Genomic DNA, 10,852 nt, shown 5'->3' with positions numbered 1-10,852 from the left:
CGGTTCAGGTGTGCCAGGCCCTATGCCAAGCACTTTGTATACATTTCATGTGTCACTGAATCTCACAACCCCGTGGGTTCGAAGTCAAGTAGCCGGGTCTGTCGCTGGCCCTGCGACGCGCTAGCTGTCGGACCACGGGCGAGTCACAGAGCCTGCAAACTGCTTCCTAATCTGCAGCAGTAACTACCTCACAGGGCGTGAGGATTGAAATGAGCTCATAAATACCAAGCAACTAGCCCAGCCCTGGTGAGGGACGGCCACCGCCAGCACCGCCACCACACTCATCATTCCGTGTCACAGACAAGCAGCTGAGGCTTTGAAGTGGTTGGCGATCAGCTCAAGACCATACAGTCAGGACTAAAGCCAGCCATCTTGCTCCAAAGCCTATCCTATAAAGTCAGCATCCGTTACCTGTAAGACACCTCCTCTTCCAAACCTGCTTTCTACCTTTCATCTCAGATCTCTACTCCAATCTCACGTGACCTCTTCCCAACACGCCCGGCCCTCTGGTAGACCCTTCTGCTGGCCCTGTTCCCCTTCTCCCTGACTGCCAGGCTTCCTTACGATCTGATTTAAAACCTCTTTATACAATGAAAAAGCGCTCCATCTCTCTGAGACAGCTAGCGTTCATCACGTCCTTGCATTGTGCCTGAAACAGTGGGGGAACTCAGGAGAAGCCTTTTGATAAGTTCTTTTATTGGAAAACTGAAATTTATTTTTATTCGCTTCAACCAAGAGTTCAGTGCCCCCTCTGTGCCAGGCACTCGGAAAACAGGTGGATAAAGCAGTCTCAAAGGTTCACAGTCTAGTAATGAAGACAGACGCGGAACTGTACATTGTGATACCATGCGGGAAGCGCCATGAGTAAATAAAGCACGTTCTGTGTACGAGAGAGGAGATGAGGGAGTGACCCATCACTGGGCCCGGAATGTCAGGAGGAACTTCTCAGAGTTGATGTGTAAGCTGCGGTTTGAAAGCAGAGTAGGAATTTGCAAAGCAGACAGGAGGTGACGTTCCAGCCAGCAGGCAGGTAGGCACTGAGGACCCACGACGGACATACGCGTCGGCTCGGAAGTGTGAAGTCACAGGTGCACACGAGAGGTTACACGGCGGCCTGTGTGGCTAACACAGTACGCACAGGGACGGGGGAAAGTCAGGGGCAGACGGGAGCAGCCGTCAACCTCGGAAAGAAGGCCTCATGGTGTTCCCTGAGGAGGTCGTAGGCTGGTGATCTCTGGGTCCTCCTGGAAATCCCTCAGGACGGGGAGGGCGTCCGTGCAAGCCGCTTGGGTTTCAAAAGCCGCCGGCTGTTTCAAACAGGAAGAGAGGGGACGGGCTCAGAGGTCCAGGCGAAGCGGGAGCAGGAGCTGGCTGGACACTGAGCGCAGGCACGAGCTGGGCATCCGTATGTGGGCACACCAGGGCCCAGGGAAGGCTGGCACCAGGGACTCGTGGAAGAAGAGAGGGCTTAGAACCATGGCGACAGGAGAGATCACAAATGAAAAGGGAACCTGGGCTCCTGGCTGCTGAGGGCGAGGCCAGGGACGGGCAGGGGAGCAGTGAGGGCCTGGGGGTCGCGTGTGGAGAGAAAGGGGGAGCCTGGACAGTGGTCGCCTGGAGAAAGGAATTTCAGAGGAGGGAGCCAGTGGGCCACTGTCAGGAGACCCCAGAAGGCGGGGTCTAACCTCACAGTGCATTGGGAACTCAGTAGTTGCCATGGAGACATAGCAGCAGCCGCCAGATCTCTGCGGTTTGGCTGGGAGAGGCAGGGCTACGAGGGGTGCAGAGTGGAGGACGAGCGTGAGCGTGAGCGAGCGAGGTGGTGTGAGCTGGTGTGAGCGGGTCTGCCAGCTGAGAGGCCGGAGCTGGTGCAGGCGCATCTGGCCACTGGGAGAGGAAATGACGCTGGGAAGGAAGCGCCTCTGGTGAGTGGCAGGCGGGTCCGAGTGAGCTTCCTTCCAGACTAACCCTTGAGTTATTTTCATTTATGACGAATACCTTCTTTAAATTAGCGTAAAAGAATAAGGAGGTTATACCGGGCCCCTAGCTTTCGTTTTTATTGCCATAAAAGTGCCCCGAATGTCACTCGCTACCTTGCCCCAGAGTTGCCCGTCGACACAGCTCTTCTCCGAGCCCCCTGCTCAGGGCTGGGAGCCACGACCTCCTTCCGCCCGCTGTCCCCGTGGCACCCAGCACCTGCAACTGGCCCCATGTGCTAGAATGACGACTGTCTGGCTGTATAAGCATCTGAACACGTGTCGTCAGAGTCCATAACGTCAGTCATTGCACCCAGAAAGTTTGGCAATTAGGTGCATTTTGAAATTATGACCTACGTGAAACCTGACAACCCAACACTCTCTGATTCCTGTGGCAAACATTAAATGTGCAATGTTCTTCAAAATAAAAAGTTGTGATTTTAGGAAAAGGGCCCGATCAGCTCAAGCCATGCTTTCAGGGCCCAGAAAATGTCCTTGGTATGATACCTGGCGTCTGTGTTGTGTTGTACGGAGGCCACGCGCTCCCTGCAGAGGCCATCGTGGTGAGGGACCGGGCAGGACGCAGGTGTGGCCGCGGACTCGGTTATGTCATGGACAAGGCGCAGTCCTGGCGGTCCAGATCTGCACACTGCCACCCAGGGTGCACGCACTGGGCAGGGTCTCCCACAGGCTCACGCCTCTCTTGTGACAGGCAGCCGTGCATGGAGGACGCTCCGTAAGATGCCAGTGTCTTACGATGTGGAGAGACAGTCGTCCCTGTCACAGGAGTCCTAACCACTGCTGTGCCGGCCCCTGGGCCAAGCACATTCTGTACACTGAGTCTTTAGTCCTTGCGAGAGCCCAGTGTGGGGCCCTGGCAGCCCCATTTGGCAGAGGGGGAGACCGAGGACAGTGAGGTGGAGTAGCTGACCCCGAGTTGCTGCAGCTGGTAGTCGGGGGACTGGACCCGATCACGTGCCCGCCGACCCCCAGCCCCTCACATCGTCCACTCCAGTAGGCCTCCTCTGCCAGCGTGGACGTGAGCTCGGCGGCCACCCGCTTCCCCGCCATGCTCTTGGTGATGTGAAGTGACAGGCTCGAGGACAAGCCTCGCTCAATGTTAAGGTTCTGCGGCCTCGGGGGCCTGCCGCGTGTGAACGTGCCCTGTGAGCCGCGGGCCTGCGTGCTCTGTCCCCGGCGTTCGTGCTCCAGTTCCTCCTGAGCCATGACATGTGGCCGCGGGCCTCTGCCTTCTCTTTAGAGGTCAGCCAGCGGTTCCCCACGACGCACCCCAGCGGGCGGCAGATCATGCTCACCTACCTGCTGCCCTGGCTGCACAACATCGAGCTGGTGGACAGCCGGCTCCTGCTCCCAGGCTCGAGCCCCAGCAGCCCGGAGGATGACGGCAAGGACCGGGAAGGGGACGTGACCGCTGCTCGGGGGCTGAGAGGGACCGGCTGGGGCTCCCCGGAAGCCACGGCCCTCGTCCTGAATAACCTCATGTACATGACGGCCAAGGTACCGTCCCCACGACCCTGCCACTTCATCCCGGGAGACCCTGCTTCACCAACCCCCAGACTGCAAAGCCTGGGACGGTGGCATCTATTGTTTAAAACCATGCAATTACAGGGGAGGGGGTTGGCAGCGCACAACAATGCGACTGTCCTTAGTGCCACCGCCTCTGCACTTAGAAACGGTGAAGGTGGTAAACTTTGCCATGGGCATTATCATTAGTAATGATAAAAATAAGGCTAACGTATTTAATCCCACGCATAAGTGCGCTTTCAGTGGCTGAAAGTGGCATCTCCCTGGTGGATGGCATGTTGCCGCCGCCTCGTGCTCGTGAGATGGCCAGGACCCTGAACACTGAACTGAGCATTCTGTGGCCTCGCGTTTCCCCCACATGCGTCTTGGGCCGCATTCTGTTTTGTCTGTCGCAGTACGGGGACGAGGTTCCTGGGCCGGAAATGGAAAACGCTTGGAACGCGCTGGCCAACAACGAGAAATGGAGCAACAACCTGAGGGTCACCTTACAGTTCCTCATCAGCCTGTGCGGGGTTAGCAGTGACACACTCCTCTTGCCCTACGTAAGTGTCCCTTGGGCTCTCGGCTGTCGTTATTCCCATTGGCGGCTCCATCCGCAATCTTCAAGTCACAGCGTGCTCTTTGCCCCACATAAAATAGACATCGAATGTCCTCAGTCACGCTCACCTCCTGTGAGCTCATCTAGATGTTACATTAAAGGTCCCTTCTGCCCCCTGAGAAACAGGCGACAATGTCTCAGTGACACCCCTGCCAAGCCTTTGGACACAGAGCCTATGACTTAAGGGATGGGTGTTTTTCTAACAGTTACCAAAAACTGCCTTCCATAAACATTAGACCCATTATATAAGAAAAACTAGGTAAAACATTATTTCTAATAAAAATGGATCATTTATATTTTGATGCTCTCAAAACAGAATAAAAATGCAGAATATCCAGATTTTTCTCTTCAAATTTAGTTGGTAGAAAGAAATAAGCAGAGAGCAATCTTTCTGGGACGCCCGATACTTGGTGTTTGTGGTTGAGCGTGATCCGGTCGACAGAAACGACAGCAGTTTTAAAGCCTGCTCACCTGGCATCGTGTGGTGGCTTTGCCAGCGATTCCGCACCTGCCTGCCACCAGGACCCACGTCGGCCGCCTTGCTGCAGCTTCCAAGCCTCGGGTCTGGCTGTGAGGGCGCCCGTGAGGCACACCTTTGCTCCGAAGTGATTTCTAAAACGCTAACTCATCCGAACAGCTAGAACTCATTTGCTTCTAGGGGAGAAGAGCCTAGCAGGGGACTGGATTCCTTTTTAAACAAAAATAACTAGCAGGTTTTTCCCCATGGTTTATATAGATAAAATTCTTTCTCAGGATGAGACCTTAGATGGGCAGTTTTCAGCTTTCAGATAGACTCCCCGGGCCCCAGAGGTGACTTCCGTAAACTCCGCCGTCAGGATAGGTGGGCCTTTGGCATACATGCCCATCAGACACACGTGTGCAGAAGGCGAGTTTCCATCCAGACAGGACCGTCCGCGGTGGGCACAGAGCTGGGGCACCGGGGCGATAGCTCATGGGGTCCATGCTTTCGGAGTGAGCGGGTTACCGTCTCTGCTGCCCGGCGCCTGGCCTCCTGGAGGATGACAGGCTCCGGAAAGCAGCCCTGCGTTGCTTCGTTCTCAGATCAAGAAGGTGACGATTTACTTATGCCGGAACAACACCATCCAAACCATGGAGGAGCTGCTTTCGGAGCTGCAGCAGACAGAGCCGGTGAACCCCATAGTCCAGCACTGCGACAACCCGCCCTTCTACCGCCTGGCGGCCAGCAGCAAGGCCTCGGCCGCAGCCTCCGGTAGGGCGGGCAGTGGGAGCAGCTTGTCTTGGATCTCCGGGGTCTGGTGTAGAGCGCCACAGGGCACGAGGAGGTGGATGTGCAGTTCCTTCTCACTCTGCGTATGCGTTCCCTTTTAAGCGGTGGCTTCATTGGTGACAATGTGGGTGGAGCTAAGGAGCACTTCACTAAGAGAAATAAGTCAGAGAAAGACAAGTACCGTGTGATCTCGCTCATATGTGGGATCTAAAACCCAAAATAAATGCACAAAACAGAAACAAACTCATAGGTACAGAGAAGAATCTGATGGTTGCCAGATTTGTGGAGAGGGGGGCGGTGCTGGGTGAAAAGCGAAGGGATTAAGTACAAACTGGCTGCTACATCATAGTCACGAGAGGTGACGTGCATGCAGCACAGGGACTAATACAGTCAATGATACTGTCATAACCATGCCCAGTGCCAGGCGGGCACTAGACTTACCAGGGAGATCACGTCATTAATTAAATGTCTAACCACTAACCTGGATACACAGTCAATGATACTGTCATAACCATGCCCAGTGCCACTAGACTTACCAGGGAGATGATGTCATTAATCAAATGTCTAACCACTAACCTGGATACGTGATATATATGGAAACTAATATAATATTGTACGACAACTGTAATGGAAAAATGAATTTTTTAAAAGGAGAGATGGCTTAAGAATAGCTGAGACTCTTAAGGACGTTGTCGGACCACGGAAGTGGTTTCGTGAGGGTGGCGGGCCGGCGGGGCCCAGTGCCCACCTGCCCGGAGCTCCACACTGTAGGCCGACCCCAGGCCGGACACCGAGGCACTTAGGAGTCTCGTTTCTGGACCCTCCTTCTTGTATCTGTGGGATTCCCTCGGTGAACGCTCTCCCAAGGTTGACTAAAATGTCCCCAAATGTATTGCCACCTTTGATAAAGTGGCCTCTCAGAATCAGTTCATGAACTACACAGCAGCCTCCTCAAATCTGGCTTCTCTGCTGCCTCCAAGTCCCTGTCCTCCCGAGGCTCCACGCCCCACCCCTGCTGCTGACTCAGCGGCCTGCAGACGAGCAGCAGCCAGCGGGCAGAACCTCCGGGGACTCGGACTTGCTTCTCTGACATCAGTTCAGTAACCTCTGGCCCCAGAAATGCCGAAGCAGCTAACGGCGGGGCCGGCCTCCGTAAATAAGCTCATTACCCAGGTGGCCAAGGGGAAGAGGTCTCGGGAACATGGTGGCCTCGGTTTATATCGGTTTATGGGAGCGTTCATGACTTTGCTTCCACCATAACAGGTGTCTGGGATCCCCCTGTTCCAGTGGTGTGGGCTGGGCGTTTGTCTGGGATGCCCGAGATTGTGCAGAAGGGATGTTACAGGGAGCCCTTGCCTGGAGTCACCTGAGACTTGACCTTGACCCCTCCACATGCACTTATTTCCTGAGTGTCTTCCTTCTGATCCCACCCCAGGAACCACCTCTAGCAGCAACACGGTGGTCGCCGGCCAGGACAGTTTCCCAGACGCCGAGGAGGGCAAGCTCCTGAAAGACTCTGATGACAGGTTGGTGCACAGATCGGCTCGATGTCCTGTTTAGCGGTCGGCGATAGTCCACACAAAGGCAGTGGGAAGTGTCTGTGCGCTTCATAATCCCACACGCACGCGCGCACCCTTCCTCGCTCTTAGAAGCACAGACCGACTTTCCCAGTCTGCTATGCGCATCCTTGAAGGTCACGGTTTCTTCCTGAGCACGGCCGGTGAGGAGAAAGGTTGAGTCAGGACCTTCTGCTGGCCGACTCCACCTCAGGCCAGACAAAAGCCACAAGCTGTCCTGCTAGAGGGCACAGGTGTCTGGGGTGAGAGGCGCATCCACGTGGAATCCCAGCTCAGGGTGAATTCTTTCTTGTTGACGGTAGTTGTCTCGTGATGCGGTTTGAGAAGCGTCATCATTCTTTCTTCGCCTCGATTTAACCACCACCACCGCCTTTTCCCACTCAGGTCGGCCTTGATCCCCTCCCCTCGGGCTCTATATAATATTTCTCTCACCCGCCCCTCTGCCTTCACATCCCCCAGGATGCACTCAGAAGTGAGGGAAAGCTGGATCTCTGTTTCCTGCAGTTACTGTGACGAGCTGAGACACACACCAAGAATAAGAGAGTTGTGTCAAAAGTTAGGACTAAGGAAAACTTAAAACTTCATATTAACCTAACTTCGAGTTTCTCAATAGCTAAAGTAATTTTATTTATATATATATATATGGTGAATGTTATAACTTTCAGTGCATCAAAACAAGCGAACAGAAACGATTCGTTGGGAGCGACTAACAGGAAGTACCTCTAAACTCTGAGAAGGATCTGTCGTGTAGTTTTTTTAAGCAGCAAAGTGAACACATCTTTTTATTACAGTAGCAGTTTGTAAAATATGCAGAAGCAAACTCCATGAGGATTTTCAATACAACGACCCTTTAACAAAAAAGCCTATTCTATAACTTTGTAGTTCCACGAAAGGATTTTTCATAGGGAACTGAAAGCGATAAAGTATGCATCTCTGGGGTCGATAGAGGGGTAGAGATTAGTAACTGACAGCTGTCTAAGTATTAATTTGAACCAAATCAGCAAAAGTAAAATTTAGGAAAACATTTTGTTCCTGCAGTTTTTCTTTCATCAGAGGTCTTTTTGTGATGTGTTTCTTAAGTCCCGTATCTTTGACATCAAAGGCCATTCCCTCTACTTAACCTTTGAACTTTCTCGAGGGCTCGAGCCCCAAATGACTTTCTCCAACCCAAAGGGCCAACGGCAAGAACAGACCCGACTCTTCGCGGTCAGTTTTCATGTTCTCTTTGCCAGGCGTGCACGTCACTGTGGTTTCATCTTCCCCAGAGTACGGAGAATGTTCTGGAAGGAGCAGGCTCCTCTCCGTGGTCTCGGCCTCGTGAACACTCCCTAACAGCCCTCTAGATCCGACTCCAAAAGGAAGGGGAGGAATTGCCATCGGTTCTGTAATTCTCCCTGCCCGGGCCCTCCGGAGCTCGGCGGTGGAACCGCCAGATGTGACGGGTCTTGAGCAGCTCGGAGGCCACCAGGCCCTGTCCTGCTCAGACCTCCCACGTGCGGTTCTCAAGTCGCCCCGAGGCCTTGGCACCGCATAACACTGCCCTTACCAGCATGAACGTGATCGAAGAACTTCCACAGAAGGTGATAGGTTTGTCCCTTTTTTCAATTTCGTAAGTGCCAGTCTGATTTACACGATTGCGTGCCCGATCTGTATGAAACGAAGCGGACGTCCTCGAGTTTCTGTTGCGAGGATTCACAAAGGGACAGCCCGAACGGTGTGACTGTGAAGAATACTGGAAACAGCATTCCTGGGGAAAGATGGCCGTGCCAGGAGGAAAATAAAAGCAGCCGTGGATATATCTAAGTGAAGTGAAGCCGAGTCTCTAGTCTTAGAGCCTCGATACTCAACGCGTGCCACATTTAGCAACTGCAGTCAGGGATATGATGTTCTGAGGTGACACCTGGGCCAGGGGGGGCATCTTAATGGCACACCCAGTACCTTTTCCCGAAGCATCTCTCTCTCGCCACACGTCGGTGAGGACTGCTGGAGCCCTGCATCTTCTAGAAGCAAACAGGGTGTCGATCTGCTGTCAGTGAACCTCCAGTCAGGAATGCAAGGGCTTTCACCCCTACCTTGGCTTGAATTTTCCAGATCTTTCTGGAGACCCTTAGTTCTTTGCTTTGGCTGCGTGTATATGAAGTAGATGAAACCCGATTTGTATTATTTTATATAAAATAAAGGTAGACATACCATTTCACCACCCCTTCACCTCAGCCACACACTGGCCCTACCGTATAGGTCTCCAGATGTTACTCATGCTGTTGATTCGAAAGTCTTCGATGCCCCGAAGAGAGAAGGCATTCTAGAAATCCGAGGCAGAAGCATACAAACGAATACCTCAGAGTTGGATGGTGTCTCTCATTGTTGGAGACTTTCTCATACTATTTCTTTTGATTTCCACAACCCCAACAAAATAAACGATGACGTGTCCTCCTGACTCCTTTGGGGCAGGTGTGGGAACAGGGTCCTCAGGAAACGAAGGACTTGGCCGAGGTCACAGAGCGAATGAGTGAGAGAGCTCAGCTGTCAAATCCCGTGTCCCACCTTCTCGGAGGCAGCGTGACACGGGAAGTGTCCTTGCACTGCTGCCGTCCTCTGGGTGACAATGGGCAAGTTGTTTAACCTCACTTGGCCCGTTACCTCACCGAGTAAATAACGCTTGTCGTGGGTGAGTGAGTGAGTGAGAGAGTGACGTGTGTGAAGTTACTATTCATCTATTTTTGTATTTTTTTTTTGTTTACTTCTCAAGCCACAAGAGAGGCAAGACAGAAAAACCCGCCTCCCCCTCCGATTATATTACACCCAAGCAGTTACCTCTTTCTGAAGACCCTCCCATCATTTTAAGGGAAACTCTAAAGCCAGCAAAGTCTAAGCTTTGTTAGGAACCAATTTTTGTGTGTTTCCAGCTCTGCCCCCTTCCGCTTGTTCAGTCACTCAGCAATTTTTTCCTGACCGCCTGCCACCTGCCAGACCGCCATGTGAGCAAGCATTTATATTATACAGTATCACTCCCATTTTCATTCTAAATAGATGTCATAATTTGCTGGTTCAATTCCAGCATCAGCCTTGAAACGGTTATCGTTTCAAGGTTTGAACTTGTGCTGTGATCGAGTGACCACTGGCCCTCTCGAGGAAAAAGGAACATTTGGGGTACTGTTTTTATAGTATTTCTCAATCAGAACCAGCTGCCCAAAACTCAGCCCCTAAATAACAGTGTGTGTTTATGAGAAACAGCACATACACACACGTCAGTATTTCACGGCGTCTGTTCTTGTGTTTGAAGGTTCAGCAATGTCATCAGAGCCCACACCCGTCTGGAGTCCAGATACAGCAATAGCTCTGGAGGGTCGTACGATGAGGATAAAAGTGAGTACCACCCAGCTGGGGGTCTCAGGCGGACGCTGGAGAGGGAGTATGAGTGTTTTGATGATTCTGATTCTACCTACTAAAAAGAGGCCCATACATATTAAGTCACCCTTTACTCCAACGATGCAGGTGAGCGCAGAGTCAGCATTGTAAAAGTAGCTAGAAGCCAAGCAGCAGACGAGTCAATATTATAAAAATTCCGTTTGTATTTTTATATTCTTGGCATCTTTTTCCTTGGTGACGCCACTGGGGAAAGGCTAGTAGGACAGCGTCCTGTTCGAAAACAAATGTTGCAGTTTTTCTTGGGAGAGGATTTAATCTTTAGGCTTTTGTGTATCAGCTGACCCAGGAAAGGTCTGTTTTCACAGTAAGTCTCAGCAGCCAAGAGAAAACTTGGCTAAAATGGGAGAGATCATCATCACAGAAATTTCTTTGTTCCTGAGAAAGTTGACAGAAACCGAAAAGGTCGGGGCGTTCACTGATGTCAGTTAATCCCTGGACAGCATCTGCAGGTGCTGAGCAGATGAAAGGTGTTACTTGG

General features: G+C 52.3%; 1 protein-coding gene across 4 annotated transcripts in view; it reads left to right on the top strand.

Annotated features, from left to right (window-relative positions):
- The window catches only part of FRY (FRY microtubule binding protein), a 261,839-nt gene that overhangs the window by 191,342 nt on the left and 59,645 nt on the right, over positions 1-10,852 (top strand). For all 4 annotated transcript variants that reach the window (XM_025046870.1, XM_025046863.1, XM_006904798.3 and 1 more), the window contains exons 32-36: positions 3,238-3,494; positions 3,917-4,063; positions 5,182-5,350; positions 6,804-6,894; positions 10,229-10,311. In XM_025046870.1, coding sequence (XP_024902638.1) covers positions 3,238-3,494; positions 3,917-4,063; positions 5,182-5,350; positions 6,804-6,894; positions 10,229-10,311 — 747 coding nt within the window. The remainder of the gene's footprint in view (positions 1-3,237; positions 3,495-3,916; positions 4,064-5,181; positions 5,351-6,803; positions 6,895-10,228; positions 10,312-10,852) is intronic.

This window comes from Pteropus alecto, unplaced genomic scaffold (genome assembly GCF_000325575.1).
Source record: "Pteropus alecto unplaced genomic scaffold, ASM32557v1 scaffold80, whole genome shotgun sequence".
NCBI lineage: Eukaryota > Metazoa > Chordata > Mammalia > Chiroptera > Pteropodidae > Pteropus > Pteropus alecto.
The sequence above is the reverse complement of the archived record's forward strand: the minus strand, read 5'-3'. Positions and strand labels throughout refer to the sequence as shown.